Source organism: Anomaloglossus baeobatrachus, chromosome 3, assembly GCF_048569485.1.
Source record: "Anomaloglossus baeobatrachus isolate aAnoBae1 chromosome 3, aAnoBae1.hap1, whole genome shotgun sequence".
Classification (NCBI taxonomy): Eukaryota; Metazoa; Chordata; class Amphibia; order Anura; family Aromobatidae; genus Anomaloglossus; species Anomaloglossus baeobatrachus.
In genome coordinates, this window is record NC_134355.1 from 326759369 (window position 1) to 326786763 (window position 27395).

The 27395-nt window shown below is 42.6% G+C and overlaps 1 protein-coding gene across 3 annotated transcripts in view; it reads right to left on the minus strand.

Moving 5' to 3' along the window:
- The window catches only part of FIG4 (FIG4 phosphoinositide 5-phosphatase), a 384735-nt gene that overhangs the window by 54575 nt on the left and 302765 nt on the right, over positions 1-27395 (minus strand). For all 3 annotated transcript variants that reach the window (XM_075340061.1, XM_075340062.1, XM_075340063.1), the window contains 2 exons: positions 19786-19981; positions 4062-4144 (listed from right to left, as the gene is read on the minus strand). In XM_075340061.1, coding sequence (XP_075196176.1) covers positions 4062-4144; positions 19786-19981 — 279 coding nt within the window. The remainder of the gene's footprint in view (positions 1-4061; positions 4145-19785; positions 19982-27395) is intronic.

The following is a 27395-nucleotide window of genomic DNA, read 5'->3' on the forward strand; positions in this document are numbered from 1 at the left end:
TATCCCCTTATAAAAAAGATTTGGTGTTATAAAGTGCCCCACAGTGTAGATATAGTAGAAATTTGTAGAAATGATTGCTCATATCTTAATGTGCATGGATCCAAGCCGTGGATCAGCAGTAAAGTATACAAAAGAGAGAAATGGACTGACGTGTGTTAAAAATCCAAAAACTTTATTCCATCCTTTTAAAAGAATGTCCATGACAAATTCCATTAATAACTGTTCATTGATCTGACTTGTTTCTGGCATACAAACCCTTAGTCATAGCTACAATGACTAATAACTTGTATACCAGAAACGTGTCAGTATAATTGTGTTTTTAATGGAATTTCTCTTGGACATTTTTTTAAAATGATGGAATAACTTTTTTTGAATTTTAACATGCGGATACATTATCCTCCTTTGCAAAAATTTAACGCCTTACATTTTGTAGGCATGCTGCCGCCTCCTGCTTGACTGACAGCTTCAATTATGTGTCTACAAGAAAATGGGTTGTCAATCAAGCAGGAGGAGACAGCACTGGGCGGGGAATAGAGCTGGACTGCCAGGGGCTTCAGATCTTCAGCTATATTTGCATACTAATTAAAAGGCTGATTTCTCTGTAACGGAGGAAAGGACTGACCATGTGAAGATACAGTTGGACTTGTCTTTGAAAGAGCTACACAACAAAATAAATAGATTGGGAATGAAAACCTGCTGACAGATTTCCTTTCAAGAGACATAGACCTGCAGCTTCATCTTGCTGCAGATGGTGTCAATGTGCATCGGTCAACAATACAGCACACGTTGCACAAGGAGAAGCTGTATGGGAGAGTGATGCGAAAGAAGCCATTTCTGCAAGCACGCCACAAACAGAGTCGCCTGAGGTATGCAAAAGCACATTTGGACAAGCCAGTTACATTGAGAAAGAAGGTCCTGTGGACTGATGAAACAAAGATTGAGTTGTTTGGTCATACAAAAAGGTGTTATGCATGGAGGCAAAAAACCACGGCATTCCAAGAAAAGCACTTGCTACCCACAGTAAAATTTGGTAGAGGTTCCATCATGCTTTGGGGCTGTGTAGCCAATGCCGACATCGGGAATCTTGTTAAAGTTGAGGGTCGCATGGATTCAACTCAGTATCAGCAGATTCTTGACAATAATGTGCAAGAATCAGTGACGAAGTTGAAGTTATGCAGGGGATGGATATTTCAGCAAGACAATGATCACACCGCTCCAAATCTACTCAGGCAGAGGAACAATTACAATGTTCTGGAATGGCCATCCCAGTACCCAGACCTGAATATCATTGAAAATCTGTGGGATAAGTTGAAGTGTGCTGTCCATGCTCGGCGACCATCCAACTTAACTGAACTGGAATTGTTTTGTAAACAGGAATGGTCAAATATACCTTCATCCAGGATCCAGGAACTCATTAAAAGCTACAGGAAGCGACTAGAGGCTGTTATTTTGGCAAAAGGAGGATCTACAAAATATTAATGTCCTTTTTATGTTGAGGTGCCCATACTTTTGCACCGATCAAATTTTCTTTAAATGCGGATTGCACATTTTCTGTTAGTACAATAAACCTCATTTCAATCCAGAAATATTAGTCAGTCCATCAGTTATTAGATATATGAAACTGAAATAGCTGTTTTAAAAACCCAAATTGTTATATAGAAAAAAGGTTAACATTAATAGGGGTGCCCAAACTTTTTCATATGACTGTAATTGTTGCAGTACACTAAACAAAACCTGGCAATGGAGCAGTGGGAGTTTAGCAAGTAATTCATTATTATATGGCATATTCCTCCAATGGCACATTTTTTTTTTATCCTCGTCAACCCTTTAAAAGAACATCATGTAGTAGATTTACAGTACATCACAAAAGTGAGTACACCCATCACATTTTTGTATTATTATTATATCATTCATGGGAAAATACTGAAGAGATGACACTTTGATATAATGTAAAGTAGTCAGTGTACAGCCTGTAAAACTGTGTAAATTTGGTGTCCAATAAATAACTCAACAGTCAATGTCAAAACAACTGGTAACAAAAGTGAGTACACCCCTAAATGCAAATGGCAACATTTTGCCCAGTTAGCCATTTTCATTGCACAGTTTCATGTAATTCAGTGTTAGGTTATGTGCGCAAACAGCGTTTTTTTGACGCTGCGTTTTGGGCCGCTAAAAACGCACAAAAATGCACCCACGGTAAAAACGCAGTAAAAACGCACCGGTAAAAATGCATGCGTTTTTACCGCATTTTGGTGCGTTTTTGGCTGCATTTTGCTGCGTTTTTGATCTTTGCGGTTTACTGCGTTTTTGCAATGCGTTGCATGGGGGGAAAATGCAGAAAACACAGGAAAGAATTGACATGTCCATTTTTTTAAGCTTAAAAACGCAGCTTAAAAAAAAAAGTTGTGTGCGGACAGCAAAAATGAAAAGTCAGACTTTGCTGGGGAAGCAAAGTCAAGCAGTTTTGAGCCCAAAAACGCACCCATGAAAAACTCGCAAAAACACACTGTGCGCACATAGCCTTACAAGGTCTCAGGTGTGAATGGGTAACAGGTGTGTTAAATTTGGTGTTATCGCTCACAGACTCTCTCACATTGCTCAATCATTCTCCGAAGATCTGAAAAAAATAATTGTTGCTCTACATAAAGATACCCTAGACTATAAGAGGATTGCAAACACCTTGAAACTGAACTGCAGCACGGTGGCCAAGATCATTCAACAGATTAACAAGACTGGTTCCAGTCAGAACAGACCTCGCCATGGTCAACCAAAGAAGTTGAGTGCACGTGCTCAGCGTCATATCCAGAGGTTGTCTTTTCAAAATAGACACATGAGTGCTGCCAGCATTGCTGCAGAGGTTAAAGGAGTGCATAGTCAGCTTGTCAGTGTTCAAAACTTACACCGCAAACTGCATCAAATTGGTCTGCATGGCTGTCATCCTAAAAGGAAGCCTCTTCTAAAGATGATGCACAAGAAAGCCCACAAACAGTTTGCTGAAGACAAGCAGACTAAGGACATGGATTACTGGAACCAGAACCATGTCTTGCGGTCTGACAAGACCAAGATAAACTTATGTGGTTCAGATGGTGTCAAGCATATGTGGCAGCAAACCAGTGAGGAGTACAAAGACAAGTGTATCTTGCCTACAGTGAAGCATAATGGTGGGAGTGTCATGGTTTGGGGCTGCATGAGTGAGTGCTATTGGCTGTGGAGAGCTACATACAGTTCATTGAGGGAACCATGAGTGCCAACATATACTGTGATGTACTGAAGCAGAGCACAATCCCCTTTACAAGTGCTGAGTCACAGGTTTTGTGACGTACCAGTGACCTCATCAGCGATCTCCCTGTGTGTAACCTTAAGCAGCGATCTGGCCCCTGCTGTGAAATCGCTGATCGTTACACACTGTTCTGGTTCATTTTTTGCTCGTTGGTCTCCCGCTGTGCAACATGCATCGGTCGTGTTTGACAGCGGGAGACCAACGAGCACCAACTCTGTGTGATCAGCGTACGTTGGTAACCAGAGTAAATATCGGGTAACTAAGCAAAGCGCTTTGCTTGGTTACCCGATATTTACCCTGGTTACCAGCGCACACCGCTTAGCACTGGCTCCCTGCACACGTAGCCAGGGTAAATATCGGGTAACTAAGCAAAGCGCTTTGCTTAGTAACCCGATGTGTAACCTAGCTACGTATACAAGGAGCCAGCGCTAAGCGGTGTACGCTGGTGACCAGGGTAAATATCGGGTAACCAAGCAAAGCGCTTTGCTTAGTTACCCAATATTTACCCTGGTTACCAAGCGCAGAGTCGCTGGTGGCTGGTCAGATTTGTCCGATTGACAGCTCACCAGTGACCATGTAGCGACGCACCAGCGATCCTGACCAGGTCACATCATGGTCAGAATCACTGGTACGTCGTTTAGTGAGATGGTACTCTTACTCCTTACAAGCGTCAGTAGTGCCAATCATACTTCTCTAGTGTTTAATCAATGATCCAACATATGGATTGAATCTAAAACTGACACAAATATTATCTTATAGAGACAATATAATACATTGTTACCTTGTATAGATCTGTAGATCAGTCTCAGAAGGAGCATCTGATAAATTAATCCCATATGTTTCTTTTGTTGACTGAGAAGATGCCTAAAACACAAAAATAATAAAAAAACCAAATGTTCAAAATTGCTTAGATACACAAGTAAATATAAGTAACAATGCCAATCAATAATTATTTTACATCCACCTACGTGATGTACAAAAAAGTACAGGCACTGTGAAAGCTGGGGAAATATGATGGTAAATGCTTCTGTATCATAAAAGACTCATATCTTTATTGGATAGCCAGAAAAATCATGAATGCAAGCTTTCACAGCACAGACGCCACTTCACCAGGCAAGTTTACAATAGCAAGCTTAAACAATTCCTTTTCAGATTGTATCTCTTTAGCACAAAAGTATGTAATATCTGATAACATTCATCCATTAAGACATCATGGGACTTGAGTGCCGTATTATCAGATTGTCTACATTCTCAAATGGTCATACAAAAGTAGTTATTGTGTAAAAGTGGAAACCCCTACAAGAGCTCATTTACAACGGTAAGAGAAAGTAGCGGAAAAGCAAATACAAAATTGCCTTGAATATCTATATTTGTTAATCACAGGAGACTTGTGTTTGGTTCGCTATGTATTCTGCTACAAACAAATGAAGGTCTATCATATTTTTTGGAGCTGGGAAAAAAAATATGTTACTACGAGTGATGGGCGAACCCCCAGGATGTTCAGGATCGGGAGACTCGCCCAAACTGTTTGTAAAGTTCGAGTTCGGGACCGGAGATAACGCGAACTTCCATCCGAACCCCAAGCTTGGACTTTAAAGTTATTGGATAGGGCGGGGAGGGCTGTAAAATAAAGAATACAGTTAATAATAAACATTGTTATTATACTTTCAGGACCCGTGACGCATCCTGCAGACGCTGTCTCCCGGCCACTTCTGCTTCCGGATCTGATCATTAACTTCCGGTGGTATTCACTGCACTGCTTGTCACTCAGCAGTCTTCAGCTTTTTTCGGCTATGTTCACGGTGATGTCAGGGTTCACCCCAGTCCATGGTTTAGCCATGGACTCGATTGAACTTTGACTGTCACTGTCAGTGTCAGCCTGCTTTGCACTCTGTAGAGACACTTGTTTGTACAGAGCGATGAAGCAGAGCTGACATTGCACTCCCTGTGGACTACGTCAGACTAAGGTTTTTTTATAATAAAGATGGAGTCTCTAAATTTTTTTGTTTTATTTCTAATAAATATTTTTTTATGTGTTGTGTTTTTTTTACTGTTTACTAGAAATTCATGGTGGCCATGTCGAATTTGGGGTGACCCCATGAATTTTGGGCTTAGTACCAGTTGAGAATACAAAGCTGGTATTAACCCCTTTATTACCCAGCGTGTTACCACCATCAGGGCCACTGGATGAGCTGGACGAAGCGCCTCAAAATGGCACTAAGAAACAATGCACCATTTACTGGGGTGGCTGCGGGCTGCAGTTTTTAGCGAGGGGGGCACAGAATGCTTGGGCCTAACTACGCTGATAATCACAGTCCACAGCTGCCTGGTTTTACTGACTGGTAATCAAAATACGGCGGGAGTCCACGCACTTTTTTAAAATTATTTTTTAATTAAAAAAAAATGAATGGGCTTCCCTGTATTTTGATTGCCAGCCAAGGTAAAGCCAGGCAGATGCGGTGGCAGCCCATACCGTCTGCTTTATCTGCGCTGAAAATCAAAAATACCGCGGAGCGCTACGTCATTTTTTTAAACACTTTATTTATTTTTACACTACTATATGTGTGAGGGACCCAACAGCCAATCACAGATGCTGTCACATAGAATGGGCGCCTGTGATTGGCTGTTGGAGTAACCTGGCATCTGTCCATACATTCTAGGTGCAAGAATGTTTGGGTTGGTTTCAGGTTACTCCAGCATCCAATCACAGACCTTGTAAACGAACACTATGTGTTCGGAACGGACCCCGAACTTTACAGTTCGGGTTCGCCCATGACTAGTTACAACATGGCTGTATTTCCCAACATATACCTTAGAAGTAAGGCAGCTGTATAGATGTCCTTACAGAAGTGCTATTCCAAACAATAAGAGACCGGATTCATCATTGTTTTTGTGCCTGTTTTTTGTCTAGTTTTGTGTTCTTATGCCTTTTTTTTTTTGCACTCAATACATTATTCTATTTGCGCCTTTTCTTCCAGTTTATTTAATTTGTACTCTGTTTTCTGCTTTTGAGCAGAGGTGTAGTGATTTCAGAGAATTTTGCCCAATTCATCAATTGCAACCTCTTAAAAAAAATCATACATTTTAGCACAACTGTATTAATTGGTGTATTTTTATGCCTGTTTGCCAAAAGTTGCATATTTTGCAACATTTCAAACAAGGTGTGACTTTTTGCTTAAAAAAAAAATAAAATCACAAAAATAGTTAATGACAGAAAAGAAGCCCTTTTTTTTACTTTGCGTTAAAGTCATGAACTGTATGCCTCTGTATGCAATAAATAAATAAATATCAGTAAATATCTGAACACAAAATCAAAGAAAAGTGACTTAAGAAAACCGCAAATGATAAATCAGGGCCTTAGAATTATGGGAGCAATGGCCATAAAACTGTCACTTTCTTTCCACTGCATTGACCACTTTTAGTTGTAGTGCCAGCGGATGCATAGGGGAACACTCCATAAAACTTGACTTAAAAGGAGAAGCTATAACCCAGTTGTTTAGCTATCAAAACTTAACTATCCCATTCACTGGTTATAACACTAAGAGGAAGTATTGCCCATGTTCCTGTCAATTGTCTTAAAGGGTGCATTGCCCATAACCCAGTTACCGACCTTCCAAATACCACCTTTGATAAGTAGTAATGCATATAAGAGCACCCTACAATATGGCATTTTGGAAACACTCCAACCGAGCTGTCAAACAATTTCAATTTAGCCCTGGTCAGTCGCTTCTTATTCTTCATTTGTGTAAAACCATTTTCTTTCCGAAATGCAATGATTTAGCATGACATAATGTTATGCTGCCCCCCTCACAGGCAAATGTTGACAGTGTGTCTTTATCGAGGAGAAAAAGCACGATTTTCCCGATTTTTATCATTTTTTCTCTTATAACATAAAAAATATATCATACTTATGTTAACATTGAAATCAAAAGTAAACCTATTATTTAAAGCATTCAAGAACTGTTGTTCTATAGAACCAAAATTGTCAAGCAGTTGAAACCCTGTGTAATAAAAAATATCTTGCTAAAAATAGAATCCTCTGTTAAGATCACTATAAAAAAAATATATAATTTGTTGGAGACAACACCTAATATATTCAATTTGCTCAAACTGCTGTGCTTTTTGTACAGATATACAATATCAAGTCTATTTTGAGAAGTATCAAACAGCATGGCATTGTTAGCCTGCTGAACAGTTCTAGGCTTCCCACAAATTAGTTTCTACTGTAGACCAAAAATATGTATTATTAGCTGTAGTATAAAATTATACATGTTAGCGGAGCCCTAATTATTCTCCTGAAAGTATTGATTCTAGAGAAAAAGTTCTTAGTCTTACTCGTGATCCAAACATTACTGACCAGTAATGACTTTCATACCACCCAAATGAAAGAACCCATCTTTAAAAACACTAGATAAAATATCAAAGTTAAAAACATAATCTCACATGAGAAAGCCGCAGACAATTTCCCTATGAATGGTGATCTATATGAAGTTGCCAAAACGAAAAGTCATATGCTTCAGCTATACAGACAAATTTTTCTTGATATAGCTCAAGCACTTGGGAGACACTTGGGAACAGCGTGTTTCGAGACAAAGTTTTTCAAAAAGTTTATTTGGATGGGTACCAATCAGAAAGGTATATATAGTAAGTCTTATATATTGTCACTGTAATGACATCATTTTGGAGCAAGACAGACAGACATAATAAGGCAATTATATGCAGCATCCTGGTCTGTGTACCATCCTGGTATAGTCTCCATCCTTGTATGGCCCTCATCCTGGTATGTGAGCTGATGCTGTGATGTGGCCCAATGCTGGTATGTGTCCCATCGTGGTGCAGCCACCATCCTGACATGTGCCCCCATCCTGCGGGGTAATGTGTGCGGGGTTGGAGCCAAGCGGGGCCATGGCGCTGAGGACGCCAGTGCCGGAGACTGCATGGCTGGGGACAGGTGACTATCCAGGTGTGTGTTCAGTGTATACATATGGAGGGCGTAGTGCGGGGGGCAGAGCCGAGCGGGGTAATGTGTGCGGGGGGCAGAGCTGAGCGGGGTAATGTGTGCGGGGGGCAGAGCCGAGCAAGGCCATGGCGCTGAGGATGTCAGTGCTGGGGACTGCATGGCTGGGGACAGGTGACTATTCGTGTGTGTGTGTGTTCAGTGTATACATGCGGAGGGCGGAGTGCGGGGGGAGGTGGAGCAGAGTAGGGTTGCCGGAGTGGGCTCACGGGGGTGCAGCACTCACCAGGGAGGGCTGGGGACAGGTGACTATCCAGGTGTGTGTGTGTGTGTGTTCAGTGTATACATGCGGAGGGCGGAGTGCGGGGGGAGGTGGAGCAGAGTGGGGTAATGTGTGCAGGGGGGCAGAGGCTAGCAGTGGGTATGTGTCGGCTGGGTTGCCAGAGTGGGCTCCCGGGGGTGCAGCACTCACCGGGGAGGGCTGGGGACAGGTGACTATCCAGGTGTGTGTGTGTGTGTTCAGTGTATACATGCGGAGGGCGGAGTGCGGGGGGAGGTGGAGCAGAGTGGGGTAATGTGTGCGGGGGGCAGAGGCTAGCAGTGGGTATGTGTCGGCTGGGTTGCCAGAGTGGGCTCCCGGGGGTGCAGCACTCACCGGGGAGGGCTGGGGACAGGTAACTAATCGTGTGTGTGTTCAGTGTATACATGCGGAGGGTGGAGTACGGGGGGGTGGAGCCCAGTGCGGTAATGTGTGCAGGGGGCGGAGGTGAGTGGTGGGTATCTGTCGGCTGGGTTTCCGCTGTGGGCTCCGGGGCGAGCGGTGGGTATGTGTCGGCTGGGTTGCTGGTGTGGGCTCCCAGGGGTGCAGCACTCACCGGGGAGTTGGGACTCCGTGTGGGTGCGGGGAAAAGTGTCGGGCGTCGTCCTGTCAACCCGTAGTTCGGGCTGTTCAGTTAGCTGAGCCGTTGGTCGCAGGCTCTTTAGCGCGCGTGGTGTGGCGACGGTTGTCATTGTAACGACGTAATTTTGGAGCAAGACAGACACACAGTCAGAATAAGGCAAATTTTATATACAAATTATATATATATATATATATATATATATATATATATATATATACATACACACACACATATACACATATACATACATATACATAGTAAGTCTTGCCATACCTGCCCAATAACGTGCTAGTGTAACTTCGGAGACCTTTGGCCATGCCTTTAATTACTAACTCTCAATTTATATTCAATTTATGTTTATTGAAAGTATTTTTTTTCCAAGTATAAAAGCTAGTAATAATAAAGGATATTATACACAGTAGTTGCACATGTTGGTAAGACAGGACCCAAATAAAGTAGTAAAGATGACTAAGAAAAAAACACAAACAGCAATTTCAAACATTAATTGTTAGTAAATACTTCAACTTAAGGCTACTTTACACACTGCGATATCGGTCCCGATATCGCTAGTGTGGGTATCCGCCCCCATCTGTTGCGCGACACGGGCAAATCGCTGCCCGTGCCGCACAACATCGCCTAGAGCCGTCACACATACTTACCTGTCCGGCGACGTCGCTGTGACCGGCGAACCGCCTCCTTTCTAAGGGGGCGGTCCGTGCGGCGTCACAGCGACGTCACTGAAACGTCACTGAACCGCCGCCCAATCGCAGCGGAGGGGCGGAGCTGAGCGGGACGTAACATCCCGCCCACCTCCTTCCTTCCGCATAGCGGCCGGGAGGCAGGTAGGGAGAGCTTCCTCGCTACTGCGGCGTCACACGCAGCGATGTGTGCTGCCGCAGGAACGACGAACAACCTCGTTACTGCTGAAGTAACGATAATTGAGAATGGACCCCCGGGTCGCCGATTACCGATTTTGCACTGTTTTGCAACGATGCAAAATCGCTTATCGGTGTCACACGCAACGGCATCGCTAATGCGGCCGGATGTGCGTCACAAAATCCGTGACCCCAACGACTCCGCATTAGCGATGTCGCAGCGTGTAAAGCCCGCTTAACCCAATTATTTCAAGCTTGGTAACCATCAAAATAAACATTAGAACAGTTATTAGTAAAAAGGGGAAAATAGAACAAGGGAAAAAAAGGGGTTGAGATGGGGCGGAACCGAGCACAATACTCCGTTAACCAGTTAGAAACTTGCACAGAGCTTACAGGAATATATTTTGAAATTATGATAAATCCTGAAACTTAATCTAAATTTTTGAGCTCTTTAGAAATCTATCAGTATTTTCAGAACTCTCTGAAGAGAGCTCCGGCATCTGGCATATATTTGTCATTGCTCTATGCTATTAGGATACCGTTACACTTTAGCGACACTCCAGCGATCCCACCAGCGATCTGACCTGGTCAGGATCGCTGGTGCGTCGCTACATGGTCGCTGGTGAGCTGTCAATCAGGTAGATCTCACCAGCGACCAGCCCCCAGCCAGCAGCGACGCGTGGAAGCGATGCTGCGCTTGGTAACTAATGTAAATATCGGGTAACCAAGTGCTTGGTTACCCGATATTTACCTTGGTTACCAGCGCACACCGCTTAGCGCTGGCTCCCTGCACTCCTAGCCAGAGTACACATCGGGTTAATAAGCAAATCGCTTTGCTTATTTATCCGATGTGTACTCCGGCTACGTGTGCAGGGAGCCGGCACTGACAGCGTGAGAGCGGCGAACACTAGTAACCAAGGTAAATATCGGGTAACCAAGCAAAGGGCTTCGCTTGGTTACCCGATATTTACCTTGGTTACAGCTTACCGCAGGCTGCCAGAAGCCGGCTCCCCGCTCCCTGCACATTCAGATCTTTGCTCTCTCGCTGTCACACACAGAGATGTGTGCTTCACAGAGGGAGAGCAACGTCCAAAAAATGAACCAGCACTGTGCGTAACGAGCAGCGATTTCACAGCAGGGGCCAGATCACTGCTCAGTGTCACACACAGCGAGATCGCTAATGAGGTCACTGGTGCGTCACAAAAACTGTGACTCAGCAGCGATCTCGCTATGTGAGAAGTACTCCTTAGGCTATACTAAGCATCTGAAGCGAACGTCAATAGTATATCTTTCTTTTGATAGCTTATTGATGAGGGTGAGATTTATAAAAAAGGCCATCTGAGGAGCGTTTCCAACCCTATACCCAGTAATTTGATGGCATGGTGAAAACACTTTATCCCACAATGGTGTTATCTTGTTAACAATCTACATTATATATGAAGAATAGTGCCCTCTTCCTGCCATCACGTGTCAAGGACAGAGAAAAAAACATCCTGAAGCTTGGATAGGTAGAATTATAGAATGTTAGACTTAAGGGACGGGACCTCCAGGGTCATTGTATCCAACCCCCTGATCAACGCAGAATTCACTAAACTATCTTAGAAATATGTCACCTGTTTTGTGGCACCTGTTCCACTCATTGATCACCCTCACTGTCAAAAAGTTTTTTCTAATATCTAATCTGTATCTTCTCCCTTTCAGTTTCATTCCATTGTTTCTCATGTTTCCATGTGCAAATGAGAATTAGGATGATCCAGCTACACAGTGATATCCCTTCAGACAATTGTAGACAGCTATTAAGTCTCCTCTTCGGCTACTTTCACACATCCGGTTTTTGCCGTCAGACACAATCCGGTGTGTGTCTGATGCAACGGATCCAGCACAAAGTGTATAACTGATGCGACGGATCCGGTAAAAAAACTGATCCGTTGTAGCAGTTTGTACCGAGAATCCAGCTGTGGCCGCAGGTAACCTGAGTGACGTCACCGCTGACAGCGCGGCTCACTTCAGTCACTCAAGTGCCTTGTTGTCACAGTTGGAGGATCCAGTGGTGGCCGCGGGTAACCTGAGTGAGGTCACCGCTGACAACACGACTCACTTAATTTACCCTGTGGAGCTCACAGCAAGCGGTGGTGTTCTACGGCTGCTCCTGTTAGCTTCCGATGTAGCATACTGTAGCTGAAAGCGTCATGGGACCTCGTGTGGATTACGTCGGACCTGGAGTGGTATTTGGGGATTTTAATAAAGTAGTGAAAGAGGGTGTTTTTTTGTCTTTAATTTCAAATAAAGAATTTTTCGGTGTTTGTGTTTATTTACTTTCACTACAGATTAATCATGGAAGGTGTCTCATAGACACCTGCAATGATTAACCTAGGACTTAGTGGCAGCTATGTGCTGCCATTAACTTCTTATTACCCCGATTGCCACTGCACCAGGGCAATTCGGGATGAGCCGGGTAGAGTCCCGGGACTGTCGCATCTAATGGATGCGGCAATTCCAGGCAGCTGCTGGCTGATGTTTTTAGGCTGGGGGGCTCCACATAACGTGAAGCTCCCCATCCTGAGAATACTAGCCTTCAGCCATGTGGCTTTACCTTGGCTAGTATCAAAATTGGGGGGACCGCACGCCGTTTTTTATTTATTTATTTATTTTACTGCAAGATATAGACCCGCCCACCGGCGGCTGTGTTTGTTTACAGTGAGACAGCTGTTACTCAGTGTGAGGGCGTGTTTGACTGCAGCCAATCATAGGCGCCGGTGGGCGGGGGAAGCAGTGAATACGAGATGGAATAATGAGCGGCCGGCATTTTCAAAAGCAGATGAAGCTGCCAGAGCAGTGTGACAGCTGTGCAGCACCGCACCGGTGATCAGCGAGTATGAAAAAGGGGGTGAGAGGGAGAGACCAACCAACAGAGAGAGATAGAGACCGAGATCGACAGAGAGAGACCGACATCAACAGAGACCGACCGAGAAAGAGAGAGAGGCCAGAAATTAATTTACATCTCATCTGAGCATTAAAAAAACGGATCAGTCACTGGAATGTGTTTTTTGCCGCATTCCAATCTGGTGCCCATAGGCTTTTATTATCAAACACGCCGCACTGCGCCGGAGACAAAAAATGTCCCAGTGTGTGTCCTTTCTGGCAGCCAGACCAACAAATTTCTCACGCTGGATGAAATGTAATGCCATGCGGCACAATCTGGCGCTAATAAAAGTCTATGTGGAAAAAAACTGATCCGGCGACAATAAGTGCCGGATCAGTTTTGTCTGCAATTCGCCGGATTGTGCCTGATGGCGAAAACCGGATGTGTGAAAGCAGCCTTAGCCTTCTTTTTTACAAGCTAAACATTCCCAGATCCTTTAACCGTTCATCATAGGACATGATTTCCACTCCACTCACGATCCTGGTAGCTCTTCTCTAAACTTGCTCCAGTTTTTCAATAATTTTTTTTAAAATGTGGTGCCCAGAACTGAACACAGTATTCCAGATGAGGTGTAACCAAAGAGGAGTGGAGGGGGATAATTATTTCACGTTATCTAGACTCTATGCTTCTCTTAATACATCCCAGAACTGTGTTTGCATTTTTGGCGCTGCATCACACTACTGACTCATGTTCAGTCTGTGATTAGTGGTGGGTGATCCCCCCGATGGTCGGGATCGGGGAGAGTCGCCCGATTGTTTTATAAAGATCAGGATCGGGATAACATGATCTTGTGTCTGATCACCAATCTTGAACTTTACAGTTATGGGATGGGCGGGGGTCTGTAAAATAAAGAATATAATTAATAATAAACATTGTCATTATACTTCCAGGTCCCGCATCCTGCAGACTCTATCTCCCGGCTGCATGTGCTTCCGAGCCCGATCATTACTGTCCCCTCCCGGTAACCACCGCTGACTAAAGGACTTCCCGTGACTTCCCAACCTCGTTGGTTACAGACTGGTCACATGTGAGTACGTCATGTAAGGTCCTGTACTGTTAGTGGATAGGGATGGGCGAGCATACCTGGTGCTCACCCGAGCATCTCTGTACTCGGGATACTCGGCGGGCACCGAGTACCGGCGAGATGCTCGGGCACAGGCTCAGCTCACCCTCCCTGCATATCGGCGCTCTTTACAGAGTCAGCCCACATGCAGGGATTGGCTGCCATGCACAGTAATGCCACAACTGGTGAATAGCGGCACCGGGTATCAGGTGATCAGAGATCACCGTTGCTATAGTATTCCGCTCATTAGGTTACTATGACAACGGTGGAAGTGGTGACGTCATGTGACCAGTCTGTAAGCCAATCAACATTCACACCAGACTGGTCACATGCTATGGCATCATTGAAGGTCCTGTAAGTCAGTGCTGGTTACTGGCGGCACAGCAATGATTGGACTCGAAAGCAGGAGCGGCCGGGAGTCTGCAGGACACGTCACGGGACCTGTAAGTATAATGACAATGTTTTTAATAATGTGCTTTTTTTGTTTTTTTACAGCCCCTGGACCCGATTTGGACCCGATCTGGACCCGTTCTGTAATACCAGGAAAGATTGTGATCAGGATCGTGTACATAATCCCTATGTGATCTGCTAAGATCGGGATCGCACCGATCGGGACCGCCCATCACTATCTGTGATCTATTAGTATACCCAAGTCTTTTTTACACGTGCTGTTGCTTAGTTCTATTCCTCCTATTCTGTGGATATTATTTCCGGTTTTCTTGCCCTGATGTAGAATGCTGCACTTCTCCCTGTTAAATACCAATATTAGGCACTCCCCATTGTTGCAGCTTATCTAGATCCTTCTGAAATTTTTTTCTGCCTTCTCTAGTGTTAGCTATCCCTCCTTGCATTGTCTGCAAATTTGATTAGTTTACCTACAGTTCCCTAATCTAGATCATTTATAAAAAATGTTGAATAACACTGGGGCCAAGACAGAGCCTCGTGGTACTACACTTGAGACACTCTTCCAATTGGAAGTGCAACTATTGATTACCACTCTTGGATTCATAACTGGCTCAGTGATTTACTCAACCTAAACGTAGCCTTGTCAATCCCATACTTGGTCATTTTTTCAATGTGGATAGTAGGAGATACTACAGAAAATGCTTGCTGAAGTCGCAATATACTATATCTACCATATTTCCCTGATCCACCCAGTCAGTGTGATTCCATCATAGAAGGAAATTAGATTAGTCTGGCATGACTTGTTTGTTATTAACCCATGCTGGATCTGTTTAATTACTGTATTCTTATCCAAGTACTTACATACATGCTATTTAATAATTTGTTCAAAGATCTTTCCTGATATAGAAGTAAGGCTCACTGGCTTGTAATTTCCTGGCTCCACCTTGTTTCCTTTTTTGAAGATAGGTATAACATTTGGCCTTCTTTAATCTTCTGTGACTTTTCCTGTTCTCAAAGAATTTTTAAAGATTCTGTCTAGTGGTTCTGCAATGTCATGTTATCTCTTTCAGTACCCTAGGATATAATTCATCTGGGCCAGGAGATTGAAATTATAAAAGTTAGCTAAGTGTTCCTTCACCATCTCTCTATTTATAGATACCGTAGTGGGGATTTTTTTATTCCTTTGATAGTACAGTGAATGTCAGTTGCTGATACATTTGCATTCTTAAAGAACATAAATGAAAAGAGGAATTTAAAAGTTTGTCCTTCTCAACACCATTTTTGACCGCTTCACCATATTCATCCTTTATCACTTTCATCACTTCATTAATGGATTTAGCTTTTCTAAAGCTTGCAAAGCAGACAGCATTCTATTCTTCATTAGATATGCTCTCTCTTTCCATTTGTTATACATTTCCTTTTTAGTAGGTGTTTAAATTCTGTGTTCATCCATACTGGTCTATTTAAATGCTTACAATTCTTCCTTCTTTTAGGGATAGTTACCGATTGTGCAGCAAGAATTTAATTTAGCAAAATCTCCCATCCGTCTTTGAAATGCCTGTACTTTAGGACATCCAGCCATTGGACCTTTTCTAATCTCCGTATGAGAGCATTAAAATCTGCCTTTCTGAAGTCCAATCTTAAAGTATGAATCCTCACAGTTCTTCCTACTCTCGTAATTAAAAATTTGAGGATAGCATGATTACTGCCTCCTAAATTCCCAGCCACCTTTACTTCCCTAGTCAATTCCTCCCTGTTGGTAAGAATTAGGTTCAAGATGTTCTGTCTTCTACCTTTTGAAAAATACAGTTGTCAGCGAGAGAAGATAAGAATTTTCTGGACCCATTACTTTTGCCTGAGTGTTTCCCAACAAATATCTGGATAGTTAAAATCTCCCATGATCACTACGTCGTACTCTTTTGAGAACAAAGACATCTGATGTAAAAATAGTTCAACCATATATTCAGTCTGTCCAGGTGGCCTATAGTAAACACCTACAATAGTGTCCTTTCTGTTGTTCTTGTATTCTTACCCAAACCGTTTCTAAGAGCTACCATTCTCTGACGTTTTGATTTCTGTACAGATATATGCTTTCCTAACATACCATGGAACACCTCCTCCTATCTTGTTAAGCCTGCTTCTTATAAATATCTATCATCTCACCAATTTTCAGTGATGCCTATGACATCATATCTCGCTTCCCTTGTTAGCAGCTCCAATTTTCTTTGTTTGTTTCCCATGCGCTGTGCATTTTAGTTTGTAGTTGGTTTCTCTTGCTCCTCTATTTTCATTCACAATTTGTTGTCTTTGTTCTTTATTTCCACTTCTAATAGCAGGGTTCTCAAAAGAATTCATTAGCTGCATACTTTTTCCTGGTCATATACTGTATTTCCCATCGCATTTTGCTCTAGTTACAAGCTCTCCTGATGAGTGTAGTAAGACGTCTACCAAATATGTGTTTTACTGTTTTTTAAGATGTAACCCATCTCTAACAAGGAGTCCATCATTCAGGTAATTCATTCCATAGTCAAGAAACATTGCTGATGGCACTATCGACTTAGGGGTACTTTGCACACTACGACATCGCAAGCCGATGCTGCGATGACGAGTGCAATATTCCCCGCCCCTGTCGCAGCTGCGATATGTGGTGATAGTTGGCGTAGCGAAAATTATCACTACACCAGCTTCACATGCACTCACCTTGCCCTGCGACGTCGCTCTGGCCGGCGACCCGCCTCCTTATTAAGGGGGCGGGCCGTGCGGCGTCGTAGCGACGTCACACGGCAGGCGGCCAATAGAAGCGGAGGGGCGGAGATGAGCGGGACGTAAACATCCCACCCACCTCCTTCCTTCCGCATAGCCGACAGGAGCCGCGGTGAAGGAGGTAGGAGATGTTCCTCGCTCCTGCGACTTCACACACAGCGATGTGTGCTGCCGCAGGAACGAGGAACAACATCGGACCGTCGCAGCAAGGTAATTATGGTTTTCGCAAACGCTACACCGATGATACGATTACGACGCTTTTGCGCTCGTTAATCGTATCATCTAGGCTTTACACACTACGATGTCGAGAGCGACGCCGGAGGTGCGTCACTTTCGACATGACCCCACCGACATCGCACCTGCGATGTCGTAGTGTGCAAAGTACCCCTAAGTCCGTCGTTCACCTGTAGAATCCTGTTTAATCTCTTTATTCCATGTCCATCCACTGGGAAGATGGATGAGAAGACGACCTGCGCTCCCAGTTCCTTCACTATCAGGCCTAGATCTTTAAAGTCTCTGCATATAGTTTCCAGGTCCTTTTTTGCTGTGTCATTTGTTCCCACGTGTATTAGTGGAAGTTCTTATTCGTCTGTAGTACTAAAGATTCTTGATAAGACACATCTTTGTTTTGGGCACCTGGAAGCTGGTACACTTCTTGTGAGTTGATGTGCTCTCAGTAGGAAATCCCCCAAGACCACTACTCTTTTTTTCTTCTCAGAAGAACTTCTTTTTTCTCCATTCAAGAGGCTTCTGATTGCTTACTGGAGTGTTGTTTGTGGGCAAAACACTTTTTTATGTACATCTTTGTAGTTCTCCTGCGTGGAAATAGTACCATCTTGCAAGGTAATGGTACCATCTTGTTAGAATTTTGGAATTCTTCTCTTGAGCATGGCAAGCAGCAGAAGGTTAGTGTATGAACAAAACTGCGCTCTGCCAGTCAGGTATAGTAACGGCCATGTCCAACTCAAGTTTCCACGCCCATTCGAAATCTAACTCACCCATTATTTCCTCTCAATGCAAAAAGTTGTAAAGCAATAAGATTACATATCCAGGCGGAGATGCTTGTAAAAATACATTTTCAAAAGAAGGCGGAGTGAACTGAGAAGAGCACTCAACTCCTTAAGAGTTTAAAAAAATAATGTAATTTTGAGCATTCAAACCACAAAACTTAATTGGTTGGAAAAGGAGCCTTTAACCCCTTCCCAACATGAGACATATAGTTACATCATATGCTGGCTCCCTGATTTTGATGAGGACTAGCGAGTCGAACCTGCATCATTACCGGAAGATGACAGCTGTGTTATTAAAAAAAAAAAAAAAATTACAATATGAAAATCTAAGAATGAAAAGTTCAAATCAGCCCCCGTTTTGCCCTATTGAAAATAAAACAATAAAAATTTGAAATAAATAAAAATACACATATTTGATATCGCTATATTCAGAAATGCCTGATCAATCAAAATACAAAATAAAATTAATCTGATTGGTAAATGGCGAAATGAGAAAAAAATCCAAAACACCAGAATTCTGTTTTTTTGGTCGCCACAATATTGCAATAAAATGCAATAAGAGGCAATCAAAACATTGCATCTACACCAAAATGGTATAATTAAAAAAGTCAGCTCAAGACACTGAAAATAAGCCACCAGAATGCGAAAAATGAGAATGTTACGGGTCTCAGAAAATTGCGCCAAAAGAGCAATTCTTTTCTTGACAAAGTTCTGCATTATTTTCACCATATAAATAAAAAAAATAACACTATACATGTTTGGTATCAATGAACGTCTACTGACCTGGGGAATTATAGTTCCAAGTCAGTTTTAAACATAAAGTGAACATGATAAATTAAACAAAAAAATAACAACAAACACTTGGAATTGTTTTCCCATTTTCCAGTAAAATATGTGGCAAAATGAATGGTGTAATTCAAAAGTACAACTTATTGCACAAAAAAACAAGCCCTCTGTCACAATGAGTTTGGGATATGATGCGTGTGCACACACAGGATAAGACAATATGCGATTCAGGAGGAAAACAAGAACAGGAAGCAAGTACAATACAACAAGGGTATACTTCACAACTGCAAAAGCAAACAGCAACAACTAAGCACAGCTTTCACCAGAAAGAAACTGGGGCACCACACCTCACAGACCAACACAGAATAAACTATAGCTGGCATGAGTAGAAGGAATTTAAGTGTATAAATAGGAGGGGAGCAGATGTGATAATTCCCCTTTTATTTAAAATAAGCACTGGAGGCAGCGTTATCATCCAGGCAACATCCGCCCCATAGCCTGGAAGAGCTCATTTACATAAAGGGATAAAAGATAATATTTCAACATCGAGGCATCTGATATGAGGCAGACAGATATGGCTTTTTTCAGCATTCTATAATCTGTATGCCCTTATTAATAGTTTAGATAGGTCAAATGTGGTGACAGACTTTTAAGCTTGACATCAAAATGATGAAAAAGAACACTGTGCCACAGTGATATATATATACGACAGGTCCCAATGTTTTTTGCAAAACATTTTTTTAGGCGACTATTCTCTACTGTACAATGTAATGAGTGCATAAAGTAAGAACATTGTTAAAGTCAGATAGTTACATACTTACCTCTGCTATTTTGGTGTTGTCACCGACATCTGTAATTTTTACTGGTGTAGATCGTTGAGATACAGCTCCTTCATCCTCCTTATCTGTTCCTGAGTCATCATCAGAGCTACTAGACACAGCCTCCTCACTTGGAGGAGGAGGTGCACTTGCTGCAGTTTTCCGCTGTAGTACAGCTTCTTCCCGATTTGTGGTGCTACTGCAAAAATAAGAAACAAATGTAATTTAATTGTCTGGTGCATATTTGCTAAGATTTTAAATGCAATATATTGTTTACTGCAAAGCGGTCTTGCTTATTGTAGGATGGGTGCAGGTACATTTTGCAAATAAGACATTGAGGAATAACTGTTAGCATAACTAACATGTAGAGTTGAGGCAAAAAGTTTTGAGACTGACAAATTTTGGTTTTCACAATATCTGCTCCTTCAGTGTTTTCAGATCTTTCAGCCAAATGTTTCTATGGTTATTGAAGTACAAATATAAGCATTTTGTAAGCTTTTAACCTTTTATTGAGAAATAAATCCCGTTTATTAAAAAACTCAATATTTACAGCGTTGACCCTTATTTTTCAAGACTTCTACAATTCTCCTTGACATGCAGGATATCAGATTCTGGGCCAAATCCTGACTGATGACCACCCATTATTGTAAAGTTAGTGCTTGGAGTTATCACATTTTCATCGTCTTTGTTTATCCATCTATGTTTTAATGATTGACAAGAGGTTCTTAATGGGATTGAGATCTGAGGATTTTCCAGGCCTTGGACCCCACTTAAGTTATTACTTTTGTCTTGTTACATGGTAATCCATCATGCATCATGCATCCATCAGCAAATTGCTCCTGATTCCTTGGGAGAAGTTGCTCTTGGAGGATGATTAGATCCTACTCTTTATTCATGACAGTGTTCTTAGGTCTAATTGCGAGTGAGGCTCTATAGTTGGCATGAGCCAGCACTTATGGTAGCATTAGGTTTTCTTCCCCGGATAATCAGGCTTCATCAGAGAAAATAACATTATGCCAATCCTCTGTACTTCCTGCAGAATATCAGTTTGACCTTAATGTTTTTCTTGTAGGTAAGTGGCTTCTTTGCTATCTTTCTTGACAACAGGTCAGCCTCCAAAATTCTTTGCCTTACTGTGCGTGCAGCAGCACTTATACCTGCCTGTTGCCATTCCTGAAAAAGCTCTGCCCTGATGTTAAACTGATCCAATAGCTGAATCCATTTTAGGTCTTTTTCACACGTCAGTGATTCTGGTACGTAACTGAAATTTTTTATATGTACCAGAATCACGGACATACGCAGACCCATTAAAATCAATGGGTCTGCGCACACATCAGTGATTTTTCACTGACCATGTCTCCGTGTGGCATATATGTGTGTCCATGTGCTCCACATGGAGACATGTCCATTTTTTCTGGCATCACTGATGTCCCACGGAGCACACTATGGTGTGATCCGTGACACACGTACCAGAAAAACACGGACATAGAAAATAAAAAGCATTTTGTAATCACTTTCTCCAGCGAAGCTGTCTCCAACCTCAGCTGGCTGCTGCTTCTGAGCCGGTTCGTTATGGTCATGCGTATGCATTTATGCACGACACCGCGACCCGGAAGTAGCTGCAGCAATGGCCGGAAACACAGCAGAGCCGAAGAGTTCAGCACCATGGACAGCAGGAATGGGGACAGGTGAGTATACATCCATGTGCAAACACGGATGACGGATCACGTATCACGGATTGCACATGGACAACCCATGTGTGCAATGAATCATGGCACACGGAGGGACATTTGCGTTTTTAACACGTCAGTGAAAAACGTCTGTGTTTTTCACAGATGTGTGAAACAGGCCATAGGTTAAGATCCTGTCACTTGTTGGACTTTCTTGCACGGCCTCAAGCCTTTGTTACAACAATTGAACCAATCTCTTTGAATACGTTTTTTTATGATTAAGTTATTTTGCCTGGCAAGCAAAAATTGCAATTTTTTTGCAATTCATCTGCTCACTCTTTATATCAATCTACATTTACTAATGAGAAGTTATCTAGCTGAAAAATAATGAAAAGTTGCCGCTATAAAAACTGAAGCTGCAAACTTTGTGAAAAACAAAATTTGTGCCAGTCTCACAACTTTTGGCTACATCTGTACTTTTAGACTTGTGAAATAAATTTAAGTTTAATCTTTCCAAATAAATTAATGTAATACAACATAAGGGTGGCTTTGACAAAAATATAACCCATATAGCAAAATAAAACAAAAAACAAACAATGCTTTGTTCTGTAATATAGCCTTGTTCTATTTTCCACAAATGCTGCAATTCGCATTAGAGAAGTTGATCTTTCCATCGTAATTTGTTTAGTGCTGGCTAAACTACAGTGTGGGATTTAGAGACAAGTCCAAACAATGATACAAAATTATATCAATATAAAGTTATTATCCACTACTTGGAAAATGACTATATTTAACCCCAGTAAAATAATACTTATACTCACCTCCAGTGCCAGTGGCGTTCAAGCAAGGCGCGGGCTCTTCTGACGATCATGGGACATTATGTCATGCGCTGCCTCAGAACAATTAACGCTGGCTTCACTCTCCCAGTCTTTGAACGAATCGCATATATCTAAAAGACGCGAGAGCTACCTCTCCATGACTTGATTTGTCCAAAGGAGGGGAGAGTTAAGCCAATGATGATTGGCCGCTGGGATTGCCAGACAAAACAACGGAGGGGAGTAAAGATGTTATTTTACTGGAGGAAAACATAGGGATTCAGAAAGAGATATCTGAGTAGTGGACATCCCTTTTCACTTATTTATGAATTTATCATTAACGTTCGAATTTGGTCCTAAGTATTCTAATCTGAGTGATTACTATCACTTCTATATGGGCGTTTACAATGGGGCTTATATTATAAGAGGAAATTAATTACTTGGCATCTTGTTTCCATAGTAGCCATCAATGGTGATGGCAAGGAGTTGGCAAGCGACTTTAATTTTGCAGCAATGGGTGGGACTTGTTAGCTTCTTTTTGAGGTTTGGCAGTCAGAGTATTCACCATATAAGAAATCGGTGGCGGAAATCAGTAAAAAAAAAAATGCACCAAATTTAATAAATGGTGTATGCCTCTAAGAGGGTTATTCTCAAATTGTCTCTTGAGTAGCACCCAACTAGTCTCTTTCACTTTCTGGTTTCCGAGTGGGGGGGGCAGACACTCTGCCAGACAGGGCCATGATTAGGACAACTGGTGTGGGAGAAGCCAATGGGATGAAGCAGGCTGGTTGTTTTGCAAGATTTATAAGTCATGAGCTGAGAGGGAGAGGAAGGTGAGCAGCTAACTGCTTTGTAAAAATCAATGGTTTGGAGAGAGGTGACTGGTATGTTGGGGATTAACCACTCTCCCCTCTTTTTTTTAAAGTAAATCTGTGCACACTTGGCCAGAATATAAACAGGCACTAGTGGCTAAGGTCTATGGAAAACAGCATTTTACTATAACATATAAAAGCTCTCATTGCAGAACAACAGCAGATAGACAAAGTAAATGTATTGCAAACTTGCTTATTTGCATGCTATCAAAATCAAAAAGTTATAACTTGAGGATACCCTTGTCATGCACCTGAGAGTGAACCCACTCTGTCATGGGCATGGCATGTCTGGCATGTTCAAATGGGACTCGGGTACAGGATGGCTAGTTCAGACGGAGGACTACCAGTACAGGTTGGACCACAGTTTCACGTACACAGGCAGGATTGGGTTATAGGTTAAAATAGGTGCAGGTATAGGCAAGATAGGTACTGGTTACATATACAGGGTGGGACACAGGTACAGGGACCTGAGAACAAACTAGTAGACACAGGACTAACTAGAAACAATGTTGCTCCGGGACCTCCCAAAAGGGAACGATGCCTTGAATACCTAAAGTCTGTAGCTATTAGCTGGGGACACTTCCCGAGAGAGCGCACTGCCCCTTTAAGAGGCAGGGAGTGCGCATGCTCGCAGCCTTAGCATGCTCCAAGGAGACCTGAGTGGCGTGCGCAGGCTGTGGGATCAGTGATACACGCAGAGGTCCAGAACAAAAGCAATTGGACGGCAGTGCAGTGAATGCACGGCGTCCCTACTGGGTTGAGTATATGGATGCCGGCAGCTTTACCACTCTTTTAATCAATTAATCGCATCTTACTGCATGACACAATTCATTAACACCATTAATCGAGATCACATTATCACAATTGATTGTAAAACTCAGTGCACATGAAGGCGAATAGTCTTCAGACTTTAAAAGAGACTGTACATCTTGCTTGTACCCTCTCCTGATATCTTCCCAGAAAAGAAGATGAACTCTGGAAGCCAGTAAAAATATGTTGTCAGTGGTTGAAAAATGATCTCCAACCTGCCAATTTATACTTATTTTGTTCCATTATAAAATGCCATAGCAGAGTATAGTTCTTCAAAGCGATTTCTCATACGTGATGTAACTTGATAGTACAGTCACTACCTCTAGACACAGCCTGTTTTGAATATAAAAGGGATAAAGCAGCTAATGATGTATGACCTGGTTCTTTAACTTGTTCAACCCAAGTAGAAAGCGGAGGGCAAAATTTTAACTGTATACTATATTGGTTGATGAACCCTTGACAGGTCTTACGATATTCATGAAATTGTGGTAAAGCTGAAAAATGCAGCAAGAGGTGGAAGGCACTGTTAAGAGTAGTCGCAATGGCAATTTGTTGGTCCAGTACCAGATAAAAGTTGGAGAGCATCCAGAAAAAATTCCCATAAGTCTGAAAAATGGTATACACACTGCAGCAACTTTGGGATCCATGGCCTTTGAATATTGTTACAGTTATCATTAGGAAAAAAGATCCTTGAACTACAAATTGTTTGGTGTTGCCTAAAATGAGATCAGGGGTCTAAGAATTCTCTCTATTACACAATGGAGGTACAAGATGGAGGGAAAGTGTGGCTATCTCCACACTGCTGTGGATGCTATTAGAAAGACTAAGAAATACAAGCTGGATTTGATGTGGTTTATTGTGAACGCGTTTCAAAGTGTTCCACATTTCTTCAGCACAAACTGAAGGCAACACCAAACCATCCTGTACCTCACTGAGCAAAAGAGAATTTCTAGCCTCCTTATCTCATTTTAGGCAACACTAAACCGATTGTAGTTCAAGCATCTTTTTTTTGTTAAGGATATCCACAGCAAAATTTCCCTCTATCCTGATATTGTTGGACCCTTGGTCCATGGATTCTGCAACTGCTGTCCTAATATACTAGACGTCTTTTGTGTTGTGGTTACCACAACCAAACAGGTGAGCACGTTTTCACTTACATGTCATTCACGTCTTTTTATAAGACTGTATTGCGCTTTTTAACCCCTTAGCTCCTGTTTTTATCACTACAATGAGGTACAGACTTTTCTGGTGGCATTCTCAGGTTAGTTGAACCTAAAGTAGTCACTGATTGGCATCTGCATGATGATAACTATGACCAGAACAGAAAAAGAGGCAACGTGAGTGGACCGAGTCAAGGATCGAAAAAAGCAAACAAACAAACATTATGAGCAAAATAAGACTAACCAAGGGATCAAAACCAGGAGGTTGCACTACAAGTAGCAGCCTACTAAACAAAGGGATGTAGGCAAATTCCATAGGTAAGAATAAGGTTAGATGCAGAGTCAGATTAATAGCAAACTAGCTCAGAAGGACACAAACATATACACAGTAAGATATTTTAGTGCTCAGTCAGATCTTTCTCGTTGTAAAGCAGCTAAATGTAGACAGCCGCATTGTTGCCATGGAGTCATGATGCGGCTGGGGGCAGTGAGCAAGTATAGAGGAAGGAAAAAACATGTGAGCTGGTCCACACGTGTACAGCAAATCTAGAAATAAGCATATAGCGCACAATTCAGTTAAGTGTCTGGCTATTTACCACTTTACAGGAGAAATTCAGCAATTGATTGTTTGCCGATGAGAGGTTTAACATTTATTCAGAGGTTCTTTAACCTTCATAGGAATTGCTAATAAATGTCATATTCGCTCCAAGGAGAACAGGCATATGTTATTACACATGCAATTATACCTGGATTTTCACTGCTTCTCACTTCCTACACAAAAATCATTGGTGTTGCTTATATTTAGAAATTTGGACCAGGGCCGGCGTCAGCACGTGGCATACCCGGGCAAATGCCGGGGCCCTGGAGAGCTGGGGGGGCCCACTCGGCCTCGTCAGTTCTGCTGCCCCCGGGCCGAGTTCCGAGGACCGCAGTCCTTGTCACTGGAAACTGTGGCTGCCGGCCCTTTAAGGTCCGCAGACCACAGCTTTCACTGTGTTCTCCTGCATTGAGCATCATCTGTGGTCGGAGCTACCGCCCGGCGTCCTGCTCGGTCCCACAGATGGAGTCACAGTGCCAGCCAGCGACCCCCAGCACATCGCTTCCCTCCAGCGCTGTGTGGGCCCCATCTGCACCGTGACCTGATCAGTATGTGGGACATCACTCCCTCCCTGTCCCCCCGTACGTGTGTGGCCCCCAGAGCCGCGTGTGTGGGCCCCGCAGAGCAAGGTGTGTGTCTGTCTGTATGTATGTATGTATATATGCAGCAGAGCAGTATGCGTGTCTGTATGTATGTATGTATGTATATATGCAGCAGAGCAGTATGCGTGTCTGTATGTATGTATGTATGTATATATGCAGCAGAGCAGTATGCGTGTCTGTCTGTATGTATGTATATATGCAGCAGAGCAGTATGCGTGTCTGTATGTATGTATGTATGTATATATGCAGCAGAGCAGTATGCGTGTCTGTATGTATGTATGTATATATGCAGCAGAGTAGTATGCGTGTCTGTCTGTATGTATGTATATATGCAGCAGAGCAGTATGCGTGTCTGTATGTATGTATGTATATATGCATCAGAGCAGTATGCGTGTCTATATGTATGTATATATGCAGCAGAGCAGTATGCGTGTCTGTATGTATGTATGTATATATGCAGCAGAGCAGTATGCGTGTCTATATGTATGTATATATGCAGCAGAGCAGTATGCGTGTCTGTCTGTATCTATGTATATATGCAGCAGAGCAGTATGCGTGTCTGTATGTATGTATGTATATATGCAGCAGAGAAGTATGCATGTCTGTATGTATGTATATATGCAGCAGAGCACTATGCGTGTCTGTATGTATGTATGTATGTATATATGCAGCAGAGCAGTATGCGTGTCTGTCTGTATGTATGCATGTATGTATGCAGCAGAGCAGTATGCGTGTCTGTTTGTCTGTATGTATGTATGCAGCAGAGCAGTATGTGTGTGTCTGTATGTATGCATGCAGCAGAGCAGTATATGTGTGTCTGTATGTATGTATGCAGCAGAGCAGAATATGTGTGTCTGTATGTATGTATGCAGCAGAGAAGTGTGTCTGTATGTATGTATGCAGCAGAGCAGTGTGTCTGTATGTATGTATGCAGCAGAGCAGTATGTGTGTGTCTGTCTATATGTATGTATGTAGCAGAGCAGTGTGGGTGTGTCTGTCTATATGTATGTATGCATGCAGAGCAGTATGTATGTGTCTATATGTATGTATGTAGCAGAGCAGTATGCGTGTGTCTGTCTATATGTA